General features: G+C 38.7%; 1 protein-coding gene across 1 annotated transcript in view; it reads right to left on the bottom strand.

The window, feature by feature from the left end:
• The window catches only part of LOC139744357 (uncharacterized), a 122,998-nt gene that overhangs the window by 19,865 nt on the left and 76,287 nt on the right, over nucleotides 1-26,846 (bottom strand). The window contains exons 4-6 of the mRNA XM_071654799.1: nucleotides 22,709-22,794; nucleotides 12,268-12,380; nucleotides 7,808-7,945 (exon numbers count right to left, since the gene is read on the bottom strand). Of these exons, the coding sequence (XP_071510900.1) occupies nucleotides 7,808-7,945; nucleotides 12,268-12,380; nucleotides 22,709-22,794 (337 nt within the window). The remainder of the gene's footprint in view (nucleotides 1-7,807; nucleotides 7,946-12,267; nucleotides 12,381-22,708; nucleotides 22,795-26,846) is intronic.

Raw genomic sequence — 26,846 nt, 5'->3', positions numbered from 1 at the left:
CCCCCCCCTTTCCCTACAAAGTAGCCCCCCCCCCCCCGATACAGATGCACACACATATAATTACTGTTCTAGACACTTCTTCCAGTAGATCACAGTGCACAAGGATGACTACATGCTCAAGAACAGCAACACCATGCTCACACACACACACTACACACACACACACACACACACACACACATACACACACACACACACACAGACATACACACATGTGTCGGTACACAAAACAGACACACGTGACCCATCTTTGGACAGGCAACGCAGACGACTCATAAAGACGACACAGGAAGGAATTCATCACTGGTTTCATTCATGAGGGAATGTTGTAGCGAGGTGACCGGCAATCCAATTACGGAATCGTATGTATTATATCACGGGGATTACCCTAGCCACTCTCTGTCAAATTTTGGGTCACGTTGACAGAAGACACAGGCATGCAATCTTGAACAAGCATAAGGCCTACTCTCAAATTCCAAGCTAGTTTTTCTGCAATAATAGCAGTATCATTTTGTTGGAAAAGTCATCAAATGCAATTTGTTCACAGTTCATTAGTTCACCCACAAGTTCTTCAATTTTTCTTTTTGTTTGTTTTCTTTTCAATAGAATGCTTGAAGCATCTGTACAGCATCTCCAAGTTAAGACAATTTATCAGAATTCTACAATCAGATATTATTAGAATTGTCATCAAGTGTACAGCTACATTTCACAGCACTCACGCACACACATACAAACAGACATTACATTTTTTTTTAAATCACCATGTTCAAGTTTGGTGTGATATGCCATTACCTCAACCTACACACAGCAATATCATCTGCTAATGAGGTAAAGTCATTAGGCCTATTCATGAGAGGTGATTTCCCAGGCAGGGTATCTTGTATACACCTATTTTTTATTTTATTATTTCTTTTTTAACAGCTGTCAACTCATTGTGTCAAAACAAACCAACCTGAAACAACGTTTTCTATTAAAACTTATGACCTGACTGTCAATGACAGTTTGAGAAATATTTCCAAATTCATCAGCTGAAGTACATTCTTAAGCCTCAATTAATTACTTTTGAAGCAAGTCATCATTTCTTCAATAAAACTATAAAAATATATGGAATGATGCTTTTTTTGTTGTGGACAAACTGTTTGTTAATGAATCAATTTTTCAAGATTCCAAGGAAAAAACAAAAATAAAAGGTGGTCTGCTGGTTTTGTATGTACATTGTAATGCAAAAGTGTCATTTGCAGTTTCTATTACCCATCCCTTTCTCCTTCCAAACATGATGTACAATGTAGCTTAGAGTCCTACTTGTACAGACAGACAAGCAGTAGCAATCAAGATAAGCAAATAAATGTCTTTCTCTGCTACTGTATAATCTTAACAAACAAAATCAGGCCAAAGCTCAAAACCATCAAATCTCAATCATGGTCTGAAGAATGCCCCATATTTCACGATTTGATTTCTGTCAGGTGGGTAAATTTGACCTTGCTTGAATTCAGAATAAGCATGGCAGGGGAGATGAAATTAACCCTATGTATGCTTTGAATGCCAATTGACATAGAAAAACCCATAGCACTATAATGGTTTTCAGAGTCTCATGCACAGAAGGGGTTAAACGTATTCCCTATTTCTCCTGACCTTCAGAAAAGTCTGTTGGGAATGAGGCCAAGAAGATGCACAGCTAGTTCTCAAACCTGACATTTTCATTTCATCTCCTATCAACTATTCCCTCTCTCTCTCTCTCTCTATCTATCTATCTATCTCTCTCTTTCTATCGATTTCTATTTATCTTTCTCTCCCACACTCACTATACCCATCTATCTCTTTCTCTCTCTACCTCTTTCTCTCTGACAAAGCATATATCCTTCTCTGCCTCAGCGAATACTGATGACACTGTTTGTAGGGCTTTGCACCCTCTCTCGTAATTGGCTAATTTCCCTCCCGCGCACAGGTGGTTTGCTATCACCGAGAGCGCATCTTTATCGGAGGGGGCGAGCGCGGCCGCGAAATTACTCCCGCAAATCTGGTGGATGGCGCTGCTCTGGCAACAGAAATTATCCAATTTGCGTTTCCGCACATGTGAACGTATACGGACGCAGGCGATCTGTTATTGAATGGTTTCCCAATTCCCTGAAAAGGGCCATCCAAATCGGGAGAGATTATTTGGAACCATCGGAAAGCTTGGACCGAAACGGAAACTATCCACAGATATATTTCTTTATGAGCTCTTCAGTGGTGCTGCAACTACTGTATTTGAAAAGTGTAATCCCAAACCAGGTTAAGCACAATTTTTATATTATTTATCAAAGTATTAAAGTCCTTTATCAAAAAAAGCAAAATTTAATTCTTTCCAGAGAAACCTCCCTTGTTACATGATTTACAATATTCTTGAAATTATGATGAAAAGTATCCCATATTCAACTCTTCTCCCAAACAGTGCCTACATTTGTACATGCATGGGGGAGAATACTAGTGTAATAGTATATGCTGCACATTCAAGCCAGAGACTTCAGGGAGCAATACACCATCACCACTGTTTCATCTTTCCGCACAAACACACACATGTATGCAAGCACTGTGATGCTCACATCCAAATGCACATAGCATACACATACACTGTAGTAGATACATCATACCAAGGAGGTTTTATACATGGAGTTCTGACTGGCTGTAATTTATTCAAACAGTTGTCAGATTTCTATTGACGTACAAAAGAATTCCACAGGTGCACTTGTGCCTTTGATGATCGATGTTCCAAGCCGCCGTCTTGCTGAGCAATCTGAAGATTCATTTTGAACGTTATCATAATGTTGGCCATATTTTGCTTATCTATTTATCAAATGAAATCAAATTTCATTTACTGTAATAATAAAGCATGTAAAACAAAAGTCAATTCCGTTCAGAAATTTGCACAAAAGTGTAAGTCAGCACTGTATTATGTGACAATGTTTAAAACTGTACCATCCTGGAAAGCTGGTTTATCACTTTTCGACTTAATTTCCCCAAATGAAACTAACATGTAATAATCTGCGACTATAATTCTTTATTAATAGATATATCAGATTAGTGCCCGCGTACGCCCAGTCGAGTAATTTTCATTTTCATTTCAGCATTTTTTCCTCAATTTCTGTTCGCGCATCTGCGTGTCTGTACCACCTAGCTTTTATATAAAAGAAGGGATAGCGAAAAGTAAAGACGTATCTTACTTTGAAAGTGGCTGGTGATTATGCAATGAGACACGAGTCAATTGTCTTCGTATCGGCGCGGCAGATCCTGTTTGGCACATGCTTCAAATATTTTTGAGTGGCGGCTTCGAACATAGATCAAAGGGAATAACTCTGTTGTTACTCCATCTCTTCAACCTCCTTGATCATACATTTTAATTCTTTATGTGCCATGGTGTAAACCCCCTGTGTGCCACATTATTCTGAGACAGCAATGTAGTCATGCTTTGGGAAAACATTCTGCCTTTCAAATCTATGTACTTGTAACTCTTACAGATTTTTGTCACGCTGGACATGTAATGAGCAAACTTGAAGAGAAGATGCCAAGCTTTGCTTTGATGTAGATTATATGATAATCTATATGATTGTTTTTCTGTCAAATGACCAGTAGCTACATTATTGTATAGAGGCATGACTTTTGCACACAAAACAGTGACAGAAACTTAGAATTTACTAGGAAATCCAGTAAGGAACACCACTCGATAGTCAGTCACCAACGTAAAATGCAACTACATGTGGGAGGCATGGAATTGCGAGAAATGCTTTCCTTGTACTGTGGCATTTGGCGATTTATCAATCAATTTGTGTTTGGTTAATGCGTTTGAACAGAATATGCGAACTTGGCACAACATCGACTGAGTCCGGCATGTGAATGTGGCAAGTAGAGTTAATATGTACATAATGTGCAGTGACACATAGATATACTGTCAAGAGTATACATTGTATGTGCAAGCACACACCTACACATTGTGACCTAAGAAAAAAAAAAACATACACACACAAACACACAAAAATGCACACTCTCGTCATGTTTACATACACAAAAGCCCGCATATACGCCAACGCACATAAAGGTGACATAATTATACTTTTAATATACACAGCAGGATACAGAATGCCCACCCATGAACACCACTGCTCCCCGTTCTGGTCTCTTGACCTATTGATTTCAAACATGTATCCTGTGAAACTGATTTCATTGAGAGGATGTAGCACAGACCCCTACAGCTAGCCCATCTGCTAAGGGGGACCAGTAATCCAATCAAGGGATGTATAAATCAATGGGACCTTCCCATCCCAGCCCCCCAATGTAAGGTTCACACTTTTACTGTACACATGCGTAGGTGCGGTGTGTGTTCTGTATGTGAATGTGTGAAGATTCATGGAGAGGGGTGGTTTAACCCATTGAGGACAGACTGATTTTGCTACAACAGACATTTCCAATAGACACTTGCCTGGGTATACTCGAAACTCGTCCTCAACGGGTTAAGCCGTTGAAGATGAGTATAGGGCCTACCGAGAATACTCAGGCAGGTGTCTATGAGAAGTGTGTGTTATAACAAATCAGTCCGTCCTCAGCGGGTTAAAGTGATATGATATATAAAACTCTGCTTAAACTCATCTTTAAAAACACTTTTTGCCCACATATAAACACCAACTGCATCTTCAACTTGAAATGGTACCATAATCTTTGCTATGTGCATCTTCTACATGTATGTAGTTAAACATGTAAGAGTGGCAGAGAAACTACAATTATGTGTAGAAACTCTAACAAAGAAGGCTTTGCATTTGCTTTTCTGTCAAAATCATGACGCTAATAAAGCAAAAAAAAATATTTCAGCTTAACCTGTTGAAGCTGAGTCCCAAGTATACTCGGGCAGGTGTTTATGGGAAATGCATGTTGTAGCAAAATCAGCCAAGCCTCAATGGGTTACGATAGCTATTTTTCTCGCTCTGTTTCAATCCATTTCTCCCCCTCCCCCATCTATTCTTTCTCACCCTTTCTCTTTAGATTTCTGAACCCTTATGTTAGCACACAGGGTCTCTCTCCACGAGCAAAAATAATGATCCGCCTAAACCAGTAATTAAAGATAAGAGTTTGTTGATGGAGAAGGGGTGGGGAAGCTGTCAGAGTTAGTTAGGATTTCTGTCCACAGAGGGGTTACTCTTGACAACAATGGTATCACTATCGAAAGAAAAAAAAATCCGTCTCGGCAAATTTCTTCCATGGGGCTGCCAATTCTGGGTTGTGGGACAAACGCAACAAAAGCACACTATCGCAAAGTTGCCAATTTGTGGCATTCATTTGTGAATGTTATTTGTCAGGTCCTTCACAATTTTTTAAAACCAGATATCAGTATAAAAAAAAAAATGTACATGACCAAAATGTGCACTGACATATATTAAAGTAGGTTGTAACGGGTATCTAGGTTCTGTATGACGCTTTTCTGATATTAGAAAAACATACGTGAGAAATTTGGCTACCAAAATTTGGATGATAAGCAACATTATCACTTCTTATCTCTGCATCTATATACTATGTTTGTTCTATTTCTTAACTGAATACTGTCATATGGTAAGCAAGTAGAGTTCTACATCATTTCCTGGTGATTTCCTGAAAGTGTGCATTCGAAATGACATTTACTCTAGAATGCCAAATGTCCTAGACATATGGGCACTTGTTTGATCAATGGTTGATGAATGTCATGGACATTGTACCGTCACCTTCATCGGCACTATTACGAAACATAGGGCACATTCCGCTGAAGCGTCTGAATTTCTGAATATGATTCCTCACAAAGGCATACATCGTCGAGTGAAGGGTGTCTTTTTGATAGCTTGGTTTTGTCATGTTTCATTTTCTTTCTTCCTTATCAAGGCTACTCCATATGAAATGTAATATTCAGCTATTCCTTTCTGCATACTTCTGCATTCATATATCTCAATATACATACAATTTTTTCTTCAAACAATCAAAATAGAATTTTTAAAAGCAAATTTATGGGATTTCAGGCAGAAGTATTGACCTTCAGACGAACGTCAGTTTTAATTTGCAGAATGACAATGGATCTGGAAAAAAATGCAAAAGTTTATTTTTTAGTGGCACGTTTGTGGAGACATGTGGAGAAACATTCATGACAATTCTACCTCTCCAGCTTCCAACATGTTTTGCTCATTTGAGAAGATGCTGTCATCAACGTCGCATAAAATGCCCGAAGGCCGGGAAACAAATATTTTGTTCGAAGTTGCATCCTTATTTCCGCATTAAGGAACAGACGGAGAAGTCATTTCTAGATCTTATCTTTGAAGGTCAATTTGTATTTTCTTTTTCCTTTTCAAAGATGGTCAAAGCCTACATCTAGAAAGATGCAAACAGCAATTTAACAAACACAAGATTTATCCTGCTTCAGCCTTCACGCGGAGTTACAAATATGAGTTTTTTTTCACAGAAAACAAGGGGGAAAAAACTGTGTTCTTTCATAATATGTATAATGCATTCTTTTTTTGCATGCGCGCGTGCGAGTATGATCCCCTGTAATGCTTACTTAAAGACACACAAGAAAAATGAGTCCAACAAGTAAATGAAATAGAAGATACTTTGACAGCAGAGAAGGAATTATTGCATTTAAAGAATAAAACAGCCAAGAGAAACACAGACTAGGCTTAACCCATTCCCTATTAGAATGTGGTATACTAGGTAGCAGCTATTCATACATGTATATGGGAACCTGGTACACCAGTTTCACACAATGTAGACAAGAGTGTCTGCATTCATGGCCTAAATTCAAGTTTATTTGTGTCATGCTGACCAGAAAAAATGACTTTGATCAAAAGATTAGAGTTTCTTCCAGCAATACATATATTCTTTTCTGTATCAAAATTACTTGTATTTTCATCTGACTTACCTTTTTCCAACATGTTGCTTTGCTATAAAACTTTAATGAAGACATACATAACAATCGGGACTGAGCTCACTAGATTTTGACTTTCCCTGACCCCATTCGAATGACCTTATTGTGTATAACAAAAGAGTTTGCAAGCCCATCAGGGCACACTCCATTCATATCTCGTATGTGATCAATATTTTGCTTTGTTCAATGGTACATGCAGTTGACAGTGGAAAGGGGAAACATGCACCAATTGAAGGCTTTTGCACAGGATGATAATACCAACTTGTCCATTCTTTGTTGACGGGAAAAACAATTCCCTTTTCGGGGCACTGAAGGCTCTCAGAGAATTGCAGGAGGAACAGGTTAAAATGAAGAGAAATTAGTGCAGGCAATTTAAGGAAGATGTGAGAGAATTTGATTTTCACAAAGGGTGTGAAATTGAATGCTTTCTGCAGTGAACACTGACTGACGTTGCAAGGACAAATGAAGAGTTTGTTCGCAAAAAAACAATAAGTCCATTTTTGAAGATTTTGGAGTACGGTCTCTGTCATAAAGTACAAAATAATACCTTTTAAATGATATATTGGTCACTACATATAAAGGTACATTTTCGAAGTTATGGTCAAAAGAAGCAAAAATTTTCTTATTATTCTCTTCATTTTTCTTGACCTTTAATCACAAATATCTCCATTTGGCAAATATGGACTTATCGGTTTTTGTGAACAAACTCTTCAAATGTTCTAAGCATGCTCTTACAGTTTATGTTGAGATCCATAAATGCCTTTGCACTGTAACAATGCACTTTCTGCTGAAGATCTATATCTGTATAAATGTGAAAAATGATGAGAGAAGAGAAAAGAAGATGCACAGAGGCAAGGCATGGAATAGTGGGGGTGGAAAGTGAAATGCCACACTGACCGGTGTTGGTCTCCTGGTCGCTACGAGGGCCGTGGATGAGGGAGGAGAGATCAAACCCAGAGCCGAATGACGTGGGACTGCGCTGTCTGTCCACCCCGGAATCGCTGTTCTGACTGTCCTCATCTTCAGAGCCACTCCCTGGAAATGAAGAGGAAGAAGAAGAAGAAGAAGAAGAAGAAGAAGAAGCACAGAGAGAGGAAGATAATTAATCATGTCATCTACCTCTCCTCCATATTAACTCACAGATTTTTGTAGGACAAATGATTCCTCACTCACCAAACAAGTGCATTTACCTCTAATTTTCATTGCTGCACAACACATCCCAACACTTGTTTTAACCCATTGAGAACAAGCTGATTTTGTTACACTGCACATTTCCTATAGACACCTGCCCTAGTATACTTGGGACTAATCTATAATGGGTTGAATGATAAGCATCATGAAATCTGTAATTCCATTTAGCTTGCATTTGAAATATATATCATTTTATTGTTTCCAGAGCCATCATTGATTCTACTGGTTACGGAGGATGACTGTCTCTTGCAATTTTGTGACTTTATCTCTCCAAGATAACACAATAATTATCTGTTCTATAAATGTACAGGTTGAGATTTTACAAGCAATCATTAACGCATTGAGGACGGGCTGATTTTTCCACAACGCACATTTCCCCTAGACCCCTGCACGAGTCTACTCAGGACTCGTCCCCAATAGATAAATGATTACACTTCATACTCTTTGTCAAAATCATGTATCGATAGCACATATACATCATTTGACATTTTACATTGATATGTTAATGCACAAAACAAATAAAATTACATCAAAATGTAAACCAATGTTTCTCGACAGTATGACAAGGGCTGTACAGTTGCATAACTAAAACAAAATAGAAAAGAAGAAAAAGAAATCCCAAATACATGTAGCATGACAACTTCTGATTGGGTTTTGTCCTGTGATTTCTCCCTGAAAGGGGTCCCCAATAAGTGCAGCAAAACAGACTTCATCCAGACTGCCCCCCACCACCACCAGTGTATTCACACATACACTAATCCTTAGTGTGCTCATTGCATTTGACAAAGGTGGCACCCAAATAGAACATTCTCAGTCCCATGGAAGAAGACGAATGAAGTACATGTACGAGTAGCTTTGGATAATTTGCCCCTTGCCTCTAGATGATGTAGGACACCCGTGCTATCTGCTCAATCACCCTCTACCTATCCCCTCAAACTATCCTCTCCCCTTCCCTTCCCCTCCATGTATCCCTTCCATGTGTTACATTTACAAGCTATGTGTGTGTGTGTGTGTGTGTGTGTGTGTGTGTGTGTGTGTGTGTGTGTGTGCACGGCCAATGCAACGTTGAGGTGGAGGTGAGGCAAGAATAAAGCAATCCTCACACCACCTCACTCTAGGCTCAGCCCAAGGAGGTTTGAGGCACACTACTGATGTACACTGTCAAGTGATGTTGGCTTGTCACCTTTTTATCATAGCCTCCATTTACAGACCCTTTGACAGAAATGGCTGCCCAGAGGGACAAGGAAGATTACACTTTGTTTGCACGCACACGAAAATGGATACAGACCCACTACGAAAACCCATCGCAACAGACAAAAGTGGGAAGAACATACTCTTCCTTGAGGATTAAAACAAAAAACAAAGAAATCAAACCAGAGACAAGTATCTAACAAATTTCACAGAGATATCTGCACCCTTCAAAGCATAGATCAATCCCCAAAACTTGCCTTTGAACATGGAACTCAATGGAAATATTGCAAACTCCTGCATTTCAAGTAACAAAGACTAATAAGGTCAAAGTGAACTGTAAAGCATGAACCTCATTCAAATATCAAAATAGGACATTTTTATCCATCCACATGAAATACCCCTTTCCCCTACTCCTGGGCTGGCTTTCTATCCCCCCTCCCCCCCCCCCCCCCCCCACACACACACACACACTTTTCCTCCAAATATCAACCATCATCTAAAGTCATGTACATACAGCTTTTGATGGCCCTGTGCCAGTAATGGATCCAACAATTCATCCATGTGAAATGTTAAGTGCTACCTGCTTGTTAACCTTTTACGCTACACCACTTTCACGTCCGCTGCAGATATGGAACTCTCTGTGCAAAATGCCTTTATGTATGTAATTTCCATGATTGCAGTCTCATACATATTATAGCTGTTCCTGTCATATGCAATGGTGAACAGCAATCATACCTTTTTCTTCCTTTTTCATTCACACTATATCACAAACAAAAATATATTTTAAACAGAAAATCAAGGTGCACTCAGGCATGCATTTGCGTTAGTTCTTTTGATTTTGCTACAACACATATTTCCCATAGACACTTGCCCCGTATGATACTCAGGACTCGTCCTCAGCGGGTTACAAGTCCTTAGAGGTATAAATTGACATTGCCTTTTGGCAAACAGAATTTGCCTTTTTGTTTGTGGGAAAGTTTTTTGTGAGCCTTTATTCACACATACTGCTATAATGATATAACGACATTGTATTAATCCTTCCTGAATCTTTTTCTTAACCATGCCCTGTGGACCACACCTACTATTTTCTGGTTTATCTGCTTCATACAACATCATTTTTTGTTGTAGGAGGTGTAGATTTGCTTTGATAAAAAGTCTGGAATCTCAGACTAGCTCATTGATGCTTGCTCTTATATCCGTAGGGCAGAATGGGGGTGTGGAGGAGCCATATTGTATTCCAGCAGCTCACCAATATATGCCAGCCCAATTCCCCAAGGGGACAAGTGTGTCGTTGGTGGATGGCGTACATGCGCAAATGATACCTGGAGGGAGTTTTCCTTCCGATTTACTCTAGAAAATGGCCAAATGCTGCTAATGAAATTCAAACTTCTACAAAATGATGCTCATGGCACCTACAAGAGTTAAGCTCAGGCTTAAAAAGATAAAGTCATGGCTATGAAATGTCGCTTACATGAACAATTTGGGCAAGTTTATCATAATTATCACACAAATAACAATAGTGGACTTCAAGCTGTGTACAGGGGGAAGGATTATGCTCACAGGAAAGATGAGAACATGAATATTATGAACTGTGACAATCTTAATCTCTAAAGCAGATATTGGATATGGGGAAACTTGTATACTTTCATTGTCATTCTTGTCAGAGAGGCAAGTTCATTAACCCTTTCTGTGCCAGGGACTTTAAACAGTGTGTACAGTGCTATTGGGTTTTTACCCCTCCTAAAAGACACTAAAGCACACAAAGGGTTACGAAATTATTATCTCAAGGTGACTCCACAGCAGAAATACCACTTTTCTGCCTCCTGGAGTTACCTAAAAACAAGCAATTCTCTAAAGGTCTTTGATAACCTCTCTGATTTTCTTTTTGATTACCACCTTTCCCCCCCCCCCCCCTCCCCACCTCTTTTCTCTACCCATCCCCACCACCCCAGTCCTTCCCTTTTCAATGATTATGATTTATATAACACCTAAATAGATCCTTGTCATTTGATTGGTTGTTTGATATTGATCATTTGTCCCATTGTACTATTACATCATCATTCGTGCAATTGTGGCTCCACTTACTGTGCAATCTTGGATCCATGCGATTTGTTCCATTTGCTTGCATGCCGAGAGCCTACACTGTATTACACTACATTCATAAAACGCTTGCAGTTGCCGTGTGCACGCGATCAAACATATTGACAGACAGCGTGCTAGATTACAGCGTTCTTGATCTCAGATCTCGCACATAATCTCTTCTTGTTTCGAAATTCATAAAACATCGAATGAGAAGGATCTATTTTTAGGTGTTACATAAAACAAATAATGAATGTTTTCATTCGTGCAATGAACATTAAAGTTCAGTTGGAGAAAGATGAAATTATTGATCCATTAATGACAAGGCTGCACCTCGTTGAATGGATCGTTATTCTCATCTTCCTCCTCATGAAATATTTCAGATGGAAATGAACAAAAAAAAAATATTCTGTCCACTGCACTCATAAAAATTCATTATTTGTATAATATAAACCCTATTAGAATAAAGTACACTTAGAATGGATGCCTTGGAACTCAATACTCTCTTCCATTTCAAACATAAAGGTACTGTTTAACATTGGTAGCAGTGATTTAAAAAATGTTTGCATTATCCTATTTGATGCATATATGTAGGTCAGTTGTATCATAAAACATCCTACCATATTATAAATATATATTTTGCAATAAAGCCTAAAATATGAGAAGATATCACTATTTTTTCTCAATAATCCATAATCGTAGATGGTTTGTTCTTGAAACAATTTTATCATAACTATTGTTCACATTTCTGTATATTTAACAATAGGCCTACTTAACATTAATTATATTGATTCAAAGTTTTACATTGGTTGTTTCTCACATTTTAGAACTATTCTGAAGCACTAAGGCTCAGTTTTTGTTTCATCTGCAGATGGTCAATAATGCCTTTAACTTACCTCTGTCTCGATCCCGCTTGTAGAGGGAGCGGACCACTTTGGCACTGCCAAATCTCTTGTACCTGGCTCTGATCTGGGCGTAGAACCACTCACATGCCCGTACTTGCAGCTCTCTGCAAAGTGGGAAGAAGGAGGAGAATTGACATTTGTGATGATGTGGAGGAAGAAGTGAAGAGTTTGTTCGCAAAAACCGATAAGTCCATTTTTGAAGATTTTGAAGTACGATCTCTGTCATAAAGTACAAAATAATATCTTTTAAATGATATATTGGTCACTACATATAAAGGTACATTTTTGAAGTTATGGTCAAAAGAAGCAAAATTTTCTTATTATTCTCTTTATTTTTCTTGACCTTTAATCGCAAATATCTCCATTTGGTAAATATGGACTTATCGGTTTTTGCGAACAAACTCTTCAAGTACATGAATATATTTCCAGATTATCCAGACTATCTAGATTTTAGCCTAATGATTGGTACTAACACTCAGAAATATCATTCTACAACTCTCTAATTGTGTTGTGTAAATGTATCAAAGCTACTCCTGGCTATTTTTAAGGTTTTTTGTGGGATTTGTATGAATACTTTACACAAATCTCATGAGTGGAACATGGACAAAACCAACTTTTAATACTACATCTGTAAAACCAATCTCTATACAAATTGTGGGGAAATGCTACTTGAAATTAACCTTATCCCTTGAAACTTTGAATATGATAGAAAACATCTAAAACTCCAAATCAGCCGAGTTCACCCACACACTTTTCAGGCATCATGGAAAATCCATGGAGGCGTATTTTAGTGGGTTGTGTGATATGCAGGGTCACATAAAAACATAGGAAATGCAGATAGCTGGCAACAGAGGGGAAAACCCCTTCAAAAGTCATCTGCTATGATCTTACATTGCAGGGATTTTAACGCACCTGGATCTCCCGCAGCCATCCTTATTGAAAAATCACTGTATGCTGCTGTACTTAGTGTCTGTACGTGTGTGGGTGTGTGTGTGTGTGTCTGTCTGTCTGTCTGTCTGTCTGTCTGTCTGTTCTCCCATGATGATCCAATTGTGGATACTGTGGCGTTTCACCCCGGGCAACCACGGATACATTTCTCACCAGGCAATATGCATGTTACTGTTCAGAGCAGTTAAAACAACTTTTAACCCGTTGAGGACGAGTCCCAAGTATACTCGGGCAGGTGTCTATGGGAAATGTCAATGGGAACTCCAGTGCTTCCAACAGCGAAATTAGCCACATGTAACAACTAGAAATGTCGCTATGGCGACTGATGCCTCCGCCATAATGCATGATTCTCCCAATAGGTGTATAGTACAATGTCTTCACAATGTGTGATGACAGTTTCACATAACTGGCAAAATATCGAAATAACAGGTTTGTCAGAAATATCTTGAATGTTCACTTTCCACGAACTGGGTTTGCTATAATTGTCTATTAAAGAGTGCAGGTACACATATTTGGGGAATTGAACATTTTTACTTGACTTCTGACCGACCTTATTATAAGTTTATGCATTGAGTATAATTTTTAAGGTATGAAGAAAGAGTGTAATTACAGTACAAAATATATCTTTTTTGTTTCATTTAAACCTGACCTTTGACCCTTAACCTTTGACCTTTGACCTTCTGGCTGGAAATTTCCAAGAGAATCTCCATTAAGTAATACATGTACATATATTAAATTTTAAAACTAATAATGCAATCATTGCATATACTAGTATATGAGGGAAATAGTAACATTTTGAGGAGTTGACCTTGACCTTTGACCCCCTGACTATTGACCCATGACCCCTAAATTCCCTAGATAATCCCTACCAGTCAGTACATGCATATGTACCAAGTTCCATGAAGATACATTGAACCATTTGCAAGAAAAGTGATATTGCAACATTTTCACCTAACCTTTGACCTTTTGACCTTTGACTTTATGACATGAAACTCTCTCTGGAGAATCTTTACGCAGTAGTACATGTCTACACTAAGTTTCAAGAAAATAACTGCGGGCATTGCATAGATATGGGGGAAATAGCAACATTTTTAGCATTTGACCTTGACCTTTTGACCTTTGACCTCTTGTCAATGGCACTAAAATCTACTCAACTAATTGTCCCATCATACATCATCCTTGGACCAAGTTTGGTGAAAGCTGCTTCATCCAGTTTTGAGTTATCACGTAAACAGATAAATTTTAGGATTTGACCTTGATCTTTGACCTTGGACCTCTGTCTGATTTCACTGAAAAACTAATCAGGTAATTGTCCCATCATACATCATCCTCCAACAAAGTTTGGTGAAATTTGCTCCATCCAGTCTTGAGTTATCGCGTAAACGGATACAATTTCATGATTTGACCTTGACCTTTGACCTGTAGCCGATTTCACCCAAAATCTAATCAAATCATTGCCCCATCATACTTCATACTTGGACCAAGTTTGGTAAAATTCCAGTAAATATTACTCAAGTTATCGCGTAAATGAAAGTGGACGGACAAACGTACGGACGGACGGACGGACAACCCGAAAACATAATGCCTCCGGCACCACTTCGTGGCGGAGGCATAAAAAACTCCTGGGTGGTAAAGGGTTAATGCAGACAGACAGAGGCACACTATATTTCAGCAGTATCTCATACACCCCCCAAAGATATGATCTTAAGTCTTAATAATCCAAGACTGTGGATAAACAACAACCAGCAATTGGAAAATGATGAAAGAGTTTTATCTTGTAAATCCCTTTCTGCACATGCAAGCAAGATCAGCTTCTTCTTTTTTGTGTTTTATTTTTTTTCTAAAGTTCAAGGACAGGGAGCTGTACTGAAAGCAGAGGTGAGGCGCTCGTTTCCGCGGCAACGCATGGCTGGATGCAAGGTGATGAGAGAGACTGGCGTTGGTGCAAGGTCGGGGTTTTGTATCACCTTGAGCATTCCAGAAGTGTGCTTCAGTGAACTAATGGTTGGACTTCATGTCTAGAAAGTGTGTTACATTTGTGAACATGTATGTCATTTTGGTCAACCTTAGGTCATTAAAACACACTCACTGTTAATCTTGACAGAATTAGTTTTAGACGGATAAATCCATAACTCATTTGCCATATCATATTCAATATTACTGTTTGTTGAACTCTACTGGTAATCCATAAATGCTCTATATTTCAGCAAGGTAACATCATTACAACAGAACATCCAGCACTTTAACCCATTGAAGACGAGTCCCGAATATACTCGGGCAGGTGTCTATGGGAAATGTGTGTTGTAGTAAAATCTGCCCGTCGTCAACAGGTTAATAGACCCCTACTATCAAAACATTCATCTCAAAGAAAAAAGAACAAGAAAACAAAGATCTAAAGAATTCTTGGAAACTGTGACCAACATTTTCCGGAAGCAATGAAGATATCATAAGGACATTCCAAGTCTGTCAGAGTTCCTTTTAATTTTGAGATATGAAAAAAAAAAAATCTAATTACTGAACTTGTAAGCAAGGCCCAAAAATTAAAGAAATATTGCAGAATCTTTGAAGAAATTTGGATTGTAATATCATCTATTATTGAGCAAGTGTCATGTGATGGATCACAGTATGCTGTCATTGAACTATAGAGGGCCTCTGTCAATTTTGTTGGGGCACCTCTCCCATTGTTTTATACAGGTGAGTGCGTCCGTTATGTGGAACTCCGTCATTTTTCATGAAATACCAGTTTATGGCACAATGTCATGCAGTATCCATTATGTCATATTATACATACATATTTCAGGTTTGGAAGTGTTATTGTTAGATTGTATAATGTTATTCTAAAGATGGATAATTTGGTGTTAGGAGTACGGTTTACACTTCGCTTGATGCAACACCTAGTATGTATAGTACGCACGTCGATGCCACAGTCGTAATGTGTGTGAATTAGTCTGCGGATATGTGTGTTGTGTATAGGCGCATTGAGTCACTGCGGTCGTAGGCATGTACGTATGATATACTGCAGTACGTAAAGACTGTAGGCCTAAGTGGGGTTGGAGTACACGGTCAATTCAAAACACGTTGGATAAGCGTAGTGAGTCAGTGTGTTATGAGTAAAGAAAGAATGCCTAACATAGTGTGATAGGAAGAATGGATAGTTTTCATTGACTATCATTACTTAATTAATGCAACTATGTAATATGATCTTGGTAACGGGAAGAGTTTAGAGATAGAGTCAGAGATGTACAGTACAGTGTAGGAACAATGTTGTGGGTTTATGATGTAATACCACTGAAGTTGTAAGAGGGAATATTATTCCTATTGCTTACCCTAATAGAGTAAGATTCTGTATTGATAGGAGGGACCAGGGTATTTTGTAAATGTGCTGTCTAGCAAGAGATTTAAAGAAGTATTTATCTGAGTATCGATCATAATAGTTTTGACACACACAATGGTGGAGTTAAGAATACAGGTGTAATGCACTGCCGTTACCATCATTTAAGGTTTGTCATGCTGAGACATTGTGTAGATTTGCGTTTGTTTTTTTATAGTTGGTGTACCCGGAGATCTAAAGTTGTATGATCCGCAGTAGTTTGGTATAATGTAATTTTTCAGCATTATCATACCGCCATCCTACCTTGCTGACATTCCAGATTTGATGTAGTAGAACCTATATGGATCAGATGTGTGATTGTAATTGTTTTAAGCAATAGTTGATCTGACTGTGACGAAGTGATCTTTATGTGTTAGGAATGGTTGATTGAAGAGAGGATTTGTCTGTATGATATCGCGTGACTTCTATTAAAGAGCAAATGTGATCAAAGAAAGGTTATGTGAAAGTGCTAATAATAGATGCATTTACGTTTGGGCAAAACTGTTCAGCAATTTGGAATTACTGAAGAGAGAACTGCTGTTTCATTTGTTTTTGTTATCATTCAAACAAAAGACATGTAGCATAGTTTGAGTCAGATCGTTGTTGGACTCTAAAACAAAACAGGTATTATTCTTTTCACAAATAATGATGAATGAGATATGTTTTGTATATTTTATATGCAAGGACTGGTAGTCACAGATGTAAAAAGCCTTTATCCTACTACATGTATATGGGGTCTGACATTACATTAACAGAGTGGACATGACACTGGCTGCTTGTCATGAAGTGTGGAGAGTATGATTTTATTTCGTAGAGTGAGCCTTCTATGTGAATAGGCATTACAGTGTTGTAACATAGAAAATGTATAAGTCTCAAAAAGCAGATATTGTTGCAACACATTTACAATGTATCAGATGGTTCCACAATACAACATTTGTATCCAGCCATTTACAGTCTGTTTAATGCATTATAAATGGTTTTGAAAAGTCATGATTAGTGAAACAACAGAGAGAAAGAGAGATTTATGACACACATACAGCTGATGATACGGCAGATGCTTTCACTAGTTATGATACTATTATTGATACTCTCCTGTGGATTTACATGGCTTAAAGGATGATAACTCACTTGGTGTTTGTGTGTTACTATATGACTAAGATGGTTTTGGTGTTAAACATGTACGGATTTCATGATATCGTACACTACAGTGTTTCGAGAGTTAGTGTGTTTCAAGTGCATTTCAAGGCATGTATTTGTGTTGGACAAAGATGTTTGTTCGTAATGATATTATCATTACATGTACAATCATATTAATAAAGACCTCTCCCATTATTTTATACAGGCAGATCCGTCTCCCACTCGGTCATCTTTCATGGTGCCTCGTGTTCGCCCCTTACCCACTGGATTGCCATAAGAACCCCGCAACAGAAACAGTAGGGCGTACTCACACACCTAGCACCCCATCACACTTCTAGTAAATCATCCAGTTCAACACACATACACCCACACCCCGCAATAATTCCCCGAGAGGACACCACCACCTCCCCCACTACAGTCAGAAAGACCAATAGTTTTGTTGTTGTTGTTGTTGTTGTTGTTGTTTTTATATCTGGCATACATTTTTGTATGTGTGTTTAAGTGTTTGCATGACATCTGTTGAATACACTGAGGAATTCTATGCAAACACATAGACATCAGAGTGTGTTTACGTTCTTCACCTCCTGGACTTGGAGTGTGGGAGAAGTAAGGTGTGCCAGCAATCTGATCATCTGTGGTTCCATACCCCCCCCCCCCCCCCCCCCAACTGCCGCAGCATCCTGCATCATGCTCCACATTGCTATCTCTGGCAAAGCATTGTGGGAAGTCTAGCATAAGTACATGTACACGAGCTAGATACACTCTTCACTTCCTGGTCTGGGAGTGTGGGAGAAGTAAGGTGTGCCAGCAATCTGATTGCCTTAACCCGTTGAGGACGAGTCCTGAGTATACTCGGGCAGGTGTCTATGGAAAATGCGTGTTGTAGCAAAATCAGTCCGTTCCCAAGGGGTTGATGGATATACCTGAGGTTAGATAATAACCCTAGCCTAGCAATTTGCATTTTGTCAGTAAGATATATAACAATTCACATACAAGCAAATTTTGACAGTTTGAGCTCAGTAAAAAAAAAAAAAAGAGGATTTTATTTGAACATGTTCAACATGTTCAAAATTTCAATCCTGTGACAAGAAAAACTGTTTGCACCAATGCAAACTGTTTGCAAACTGAATTGTACAGTGTAACTGTTTACAAGAATGCAAACTTGATTACAGCTGTTTATGAACCTTTACACAACCTAAAATTCCCTACCTTTGCAAACATTAGCAGCTCAGTAAGATACCCCCTTTAGATTAAATTTCATCACTAGCAGAGTGGGATGCCTATAGAGAAAGAACTATATTCTATTTGGCAACTTTTCCCCCCTTTCTGAAACAGTAGGCCCGTTCATACACAAGGGAAAAAGTGAGATTTAAAAATCAATTTTCTTATCGCGTTCAAACTTTAGAAATTTTTTCCTGTGAGGACAGAAAAATCTCACTAATTTTCGCAATCCTAATCGCTATCCAACTCGCACTATTAGTGCGATTTTTCAGAAAAATCATGACTATTTTGCCAAGCGTCGTGTGTGTGAGCGCGATCGAGATTCGAAAATTGGGAATTTTAATCCCATCATTCGTAGCGCGTGAACATCAACATTATTGGGACCGCGGGGTCAGTCTTCGGTCATGCAAGTTTCGCGCATGCGCAATTTAGCCAATGATCGTTCTTTCCTTGCTGCAAAGTGCGATTTTTCCACGTGTATGAACGGTAAAAAAAAAAATAAATCGAAATTTGGATCGCGATTGTAGTTTCGATTTTCGTTGTGTGTGAACGGGCCTATAGTCCCCTAGGATAGCACATCTGAAAGTTTAAAAGGTAAACCGACATGAGCTGTGCAGCGAACACCAAACAGGGGAACCAATTCATCACAGCATCAGTGTGATTACCCAGAAGCTATGGTGATTAACTCAAGTTTGCCTCAAATTAGAAAAAAAAAATGGAAGGAAACAAACAACAATGGTATGCGATACATGTAAAAGTGTGTTAACCACATTCTCCTTTAAGGATATTTGTTTCCGCTGTATCCTATGTCCCATAGGATCATCTCACCTATCCCCCACCCCTCTCCTCCTTCACGCAAGATGGATATTTTGCCTTGCCTTCGTCATCTCCCCCAAGCATTGGAGTCAAGGGATAACTCCAGCTCCACGCTCGGCTGGGTTCAAGAAAAGGTTACTGCGGCAGAAATCTCATCCCACACACATTTTCATACAGTTCTAAAACCCGTAGCACAACAAGAGTGCGTCAGCGAATGTGCGAATTGGAGTGCCGCAAATTCTAGCCACTTGTATGCGTGCTTCAAAAGAGCATGCACTTTGTTTTTGACATTTTTTCCCCCTATGGCTTCCACACTTGTCATTTACAGCAAAAGAAGTCATGTGTCTTCCGCATCCCTTAATTCCTCCATCTCTCTTACCAAAAAAACAACTCCATCATCTATTTTTTCTGCCTTTTATATTTTTCTTTCCTGTTTTTCTTTTGTTCCCTCACAGTCCCACAGCCAGGAGCAATTTCATCCTCAGGGATTTTTGTTTCTGTTTTTGTCATTGAAAGTATGTCCATCATATCGAAAAGAGCATGCTCTTTGAAGGTCTCAGGTTAGCGCAGTTAAAGCAAAGATTCAAAGTGTACACCAAAAGAGACCCTGCATCTCAAAACCAACAAAAAGTTGACATGAATTTTCAATTAAGATCACATTCTGAAAGAGCAGACTTTAAGCTTTAATATGATGTATAACTCAATTAAAATGGACGCTCCTAACCTACCTAGATATTGTAAGAAAGCACACACTCCGGAAAAGTGTGAACTGAGAAAAGAGGCTCTGAAGTACAAGGTCTATTCAAGCACTTTAAAATTCTTTACCAAGCCATGCTAGCTGTTAGAAACTGCTAAAAACACACTTTCCTCTTCGTTTTATGACCCCAAATTATAGCATAATGTTGAAGAAGACTTGCTCTTTCAGAAAATATGAAAAATTCAAATTTGGGTAGGTTGACCCATTTCACCTCTTTTCAGTCCTCACACAAGATCAGTGTGTGCGACTTTTTGTTGATTTTGTGATGCGCCATCACTAGTAAGAAGCATCTCTGTTTAGTGGTTCATCTGCACGTGAGGTAAAAACGAATGATTTGAAACAATTTATTAGCAAAAACTTCTGAAGAAAGAGCAAAAGACTACACATAAGAGGAAATTTAGGCAAATTCGTTCTTGGAATTGCTCCTACACATGAGCAAATATCATTATTTGACTTCCTAGCCATAGTTGGACATGACTGTAGAAATGATGTTTGGGCACAGTTTGGTGAGGTTTGGCATATATACAAGTTTGTGCCTTTGCTGTTTATAAAAACACAATGCTACAAAGGACCTATCTGTCCTAATAGCACAGGATGCATTGACTCTGTCAAAATTGACAAAAATGATAACAACTACACTAACTTCTCATAATACCCTAATGATGAAGAAGCTTTTGCCTTAATAGTAGCAAGTGACTTTAAATAGCCTTAACCCATTGAGGATGGACTGATTTTGCTACAACACGCCTTTCCCACAGACACCTGCCCGAGTATACTCGGGGACAGTCACTCGTCCTCAACGGGTTAAAGCTACAGTATGCATGTTCTGTATCAAGAGCAATTAGTGAAACAAACATGTTCTGCTGTGGTCTTGCCAGACAACCAGAGTTTTAATAGTGGGTATGATAGGGGATTATCACCAGTGCACACAGTGACAATATTTGTTTAACTGTCTGTTGATGTCAACCTCTGTAAAGTGTGCCAACAACTTAAAACAGATACAACACAAGCCTTTACTATGTTCTCTTAATATGCAGTGGGTGTATACAAGCAACCACTCGAATTCTTTAGTCTGGGGCAAGATCATAGTGTACCTTGTAGAATGACTTTTCATAAGTACATGTAAGAGAGATCTTTTTGACTGTGCAACATTCATGAGTTAAAGATGCTCACAATTTCCCCCTGTGCAATATAGATATAAATGTGGCACAATGAATGCTGAACACAAGATTTGTTCATTATGGGAGAAATTCTTAATTCTATTAATCTTTAGTCTGTTTTCATAGCACTCCAGAAGGCTTCAAACTAGACCAGGCAAGTTTGGTGTCTTTCTGTAGTTGCTGTCTTTGTGGACTTGATTTGCTTAGATTTGTTTTTATTTGTTTTGTTTTGCTGCTCTTACAAAATGTAGACTCAGCATATTGTCATGCATTCATTTTGCTACAAGAATTTGAAAATAAAATTGCAAAGCAAAAGCTGATGTGAATTGAAGCGAGGTCTGGTGACTAACTCTTACAGGTTGCTTTGACACGAAGGCGCCATTCATAGTAAGGTCATCTTTTTTATTTCACATCGCCCTACAGGTTTCGATTGGTATCAAAAGAACCTGCATGCATTCATGCCTAAATTCAGCTACAGGTATATTTAAACTGAACTCAGGACTAAATTATGACTAATGATCATAAATGCTGACGCTAGCCACAGTGACTCACCAGCCTCTTACGTCAAGCTCCATTGCCGCATGGGCCAGGTAAGGTCACTTTTGTTATTCAACTGCACTCTTCATATATTATTTTCACAGGTACAGAAGCTGCATGTATTGCATGACACTTTTGCTACAGAGAGATGAAAAAAAAACACCCAACAAAAACAGCAGCAGCCTTGCTTTGAAGACTTAAGACTCTATTCACTGTGTGCAACTCACAGCCTTGAAGCAAGCCTACATGACTCACGGTGACTGGAGTGCTTTTGAAGCATACAGATGTAACAATTTAATCTTTCCGCTTGGTCTTTGCTCTGACAGTTCTTACAGATTAATAAAGGAGAAACATGCCTTCATACATCATGTTATTGTTTAAGAGATTGACGTGTAAAAAAAAAATCAGCAGCAATAATTGCTAAGACTTCAAACATATAGGTTGTATACAACTCCAGCTGCCTTGGAGCGAGACTAGAAGACTTACTGTTGCTGGATGCACGCAATGCAGATGGTGTCATCTTTGTTTTCTGCCTTCGCTCGACAGTTCTTACAAATGAAGAATTGGCATACCTGAATGAATCAGAAGAGGAAAGTTTGTCGGTGGAAAGGAATGACAGAGGTGATAGTCAGATAATCATGACACTGAATCTTACTGTATTTTAATTTCTTAGCTGGTTTTTGTGATCACAGACACTTGTGGGGAAAAAAGGCATTCTACTAGGTCTATCAATTCTTGTGTACGGATGATGTAAATTATATCAACAGAAAACTGAACAACCAGTGCATGCACCCCTACCAACCCCTCCTCACTATATCCTATTCACAACAGTGTCTGAATGAACCATTCACTTACTAATGGTATAGTTTTGGATGAGATGGGGCTTTAGGTTTTGTTTTGGTTTAATTTGGGTGTTTGTGTGTGTGTGTGTGTGTGGGATAACAAGAAACTACTTGTGAAATTTGAAAAAGCATACAATTCTAAAAGGAAATCAAAATTGAAGTGGCTAAGATATCCAAGAACAAAGTGGTCTTATTAAAAGTTGGGACCCACCTTTTATTATGAGCACTTTATTTTTGGATATCTCAGCCATTCCACAACTGATTTTCATCAAATAAACATTGATTTCCTATTAGAATTGTATGCATTTTCAATTTTCATCAGAGGTTTCTCATTATATTACAAAAATATAACAAGAGACCCGCGGGTCTAGCGCTCACCTGAGTATCGCAAGTTCACCTTTCACGCAGTCACTAATCTAAATTATTCACAGCTCTACCAAAATTTGACGAGGCATTCTCAAGTGGAAGATGAAAATGTACAATAAGGGCCCAATTTTTTCAAGATTCCTTAATTTGGGGGAATTGGGGCCCCCTGGGGCCCTCTGGGTGGGGCATGGTGCCCAGTTTGATAAATTGAGATCCTGACCACCTAGGGATGCTACCTGCCAAGTTTGACAAAAATCCATCATGAGGTTTTCAGGAAGAAGATGAAAATGTACAATTCAGGCCCCCATTTGGACCCTTCCAACCACCCCCCCCCCCCTACCCCCAAGAGGGGCACCCCTGGATCTCCTATGAACAAACTTGAAACTACAGTCATTAATGTACTCACTCATAGTATTATCTCAGCTCTATAACTTCTGATTCTAGAGAAGATTTTTAAAGATTCCTTCATTTGGGGGGTTTGGGCCCCCTGGGGGCCCCCTGGGCGGGGCATGGTGCCCATTTTAACAAATTGAGATCCTAACCCCCTAGGGATGCTACCTGCCAAGTTTGGTGAAAATGGGTCATGGGGTTCTCAAGAAGAAGATAAAAATGTACAATTTAGGCCCCATTAGGACCCCTCCTCACCCCCCCCCCCCCTTCCCCCGGGTCCCAAGGGGGGCACCCCTGATTCTGCAATGAACAAACTTGAAACTACAGTCATCAATGTGCTAACTCATAGTATTAACCTAGCTGTATCACTTCTGGTTCTAGAGAAGAAGATTTTTGCGGATTCCTTAATTTTGGGGGGTTTGGGCCCCCTGGGGGCCCCCTGGGTGGGTCATGGTGCCCATTTTAACAAATGGAGTTCCTAACCCCCTAGGGATGCTACCTGCCAAGTTTGGTGAAAATGGGTCATGGAGTTCTCAAGAAGAAGATGAAAATGTACAATTTAGGCCCCATTAGAACCCTTCCCCACCCCCCTCCCCTGGGTCCCAAGGGGGGCACCCCTGATTCTGCCATGAACAAACTTGAAACTACAGTCATCAATGTACTAACTCATAGTATTAACTTAGCTCTATCACTTCTGGTTCTAGAGAAGAAGATTTTTACAGATTCCTTAATTTTGGGGGGTTTGGGCCCCCCTGGGGGCCCCCTGGGTGGGGCATGGTGCCCATTTTAACAAATTGAGTTCCTAACCCCCTAGGGATGCTACCTGCCAAGTTTGATAAAAATCGGTCATGGGGTTTTCAAGAAGAAGATGAAAATGTAAAAAGTTTACGCACGACGCACGACGGACGACGCACGACGGACGACGGACGACGGACGACGGACGACGGACGACGGACGACGCACGACGCACGACGCACGACGGACGCCGGACGAAGGGCGATCGCAATAGCTCACTTGAGCCTTTGGCTCAGGTGAGCTAAAAACCTAAAACCCCCTCTCAACCAAAACTATACAATTCTTTTAACACTTTCTTGACATGGGTAATATTTCTTTACAGATCAGATGATAGAGCATAATTCTTAATTTCTTCTCTTTCCAGAATGGAGGGTATTGCTTTCATGCATTTGAACATCATTACAGAGTTCAGTCACTATAGTTCCTCTAGTTCTAAAATTAAGCCACCACAATATTTAAAAGTTATCTTTAAACTGATCAAATCGTTGATCAAACACTGACCAGTACAAGACAAACAGTACTCCAATAAAGATTAGAAGCACTGCAATCCTATAGCTGGTAACTGACTTCCCCTTACATTGAAATACCGCTACTGAAACCTTAGTGTGCAAAAACAAATGGTCAACATGCCTTCCACTCATGATTTTCTTTGGAAAAAAGCTCGGCAACCCTGGATTACTCAAGGCCTTATACGTTCCATTCTCACTCGAAACCGTCTTTATAAAATATCTTTGAGAAAACCTACTCCTGAAAATGTGAAAAGGTATAAAACATATAGAAATAAATTAACTACCTTGATTCGAGTCTCACGTAAATCATATATTTCAAATAAACTCGAATCTAATAAGGATGATAAAAGTGCTCTTTGGCGGACTGTTAATGAAATACTCAAAAAGAAACCTACGGAATGTCCTGACAGCATTACTCATAACGATAATGTTATTACTAATCCTGACCAAATTGCAAATATTTTTAACAATTTTTTTGTTAATGTTGGTCCTTCTTTAGCAGCATCTATTCCTGCAAATGATACAAAGAATTATAAAGATTATTTATTTGAAAGTAATCAAAATTCTTTGTTTTTTACTCCAATTAATGAATCGGAAATTATTGATACTGTTCGATTTTTGAAATGTAGTAAATCCTGTGGGTCTGATAATTTAAGTGTGAATTTGTTGAAAAAAATAATTTACCCCCTAGCAGCCCCTCTCACCCATATATTCAATCTATCCCTACTCAACGGAAATTATCCAGACTCCTTCAAAACGGCCAAAGTTATCCCCATTCATAAAAGAGAAGATCCCTTAATGGTGAAAAATTATAGACCCATTTCATTGTTACCTGCAATATCGAAAATTTTAGAAAAAGTAGTTTACAAGCGTCTCCACTCGTTCATGATTGAAAATGAAATACTAAATGCGAATCAGTTTGGTTTTCGGAAAGGATTTTCTACCGATTATGCTATAATTAAATCTGTTGATAATATTATTGATGCGCTTTCTAAAAAGGAGCACATAATTGGAGTTTTTATGGACCTTAGTAAAGCGTTTGACACTATTGATCATGATATTTTACTTGAAAAATTATATAACTATGGTGTGAGAGGGATTACTCTGTCGTGGTTCAGAAGTTATCTAAGTCATCGAAAACAATATGTTGTATTTAAATTCACTCACTCAACATATTCAAACGTGTCATGCGGTGTCCCTCAGGGATCTATCCTTGGGCCCCTACTCTTTTTGATTTATATCAATGATATTATCAACTCCTCTCCTCGTTTAAATTTCATCTTATTTGCAGACGACACCAATGTTTTTTATTCCCACAAGGACATTGTAACACTGGTTGACACATTAAATACGGAATTAAGCAACATCTCGAAGTGGTTTAGAAGTAATAAGCTTTCATTGAATATTGATAAGACATGTTTTATACACTTTCATACGTTGCAATCCCAACCCACCCTTCCTCAAAGTATTTTTATTGATGATATAAACATTGCTGAGAAACATTCAACCAAGTTCCTAGGAGTAACCCTAGATAGCAATCTAACTTGGAATACTCATGTTCAGAATATTACAACAGCAATATCTAAAGCAACTGGTGTTTTAAGAAGAATAAAATATTTGATTAATGATCAAACTTTAATTATGTTATACAACACTTTATTTTTACCATATGTAATGTACTGTAATATTGTATGGGGCAACAGTAGCAAAACAAAATTGAAC

This window comes from Diadema antillarum, unplaced genomic scaffold (genome assembly GCF_040938485.1).
Source record: "Diadema antillarum isolate AM-2024a unplaced genomic scaffold, OU_Dant_1.0 seq00001162_RagTag, whole genome shotgun sequence".
Classification (NCBI taxonomy): domain Eukaryota; kingdom Metazoa; phylum Echinodermata; class Echinoidea; order Diadematoida; family Diadematidae; genus Diadema; species Diadema antillarum.
This window is presented reverse-complemented; position numbering and strand designations above follow the sequence as displayed.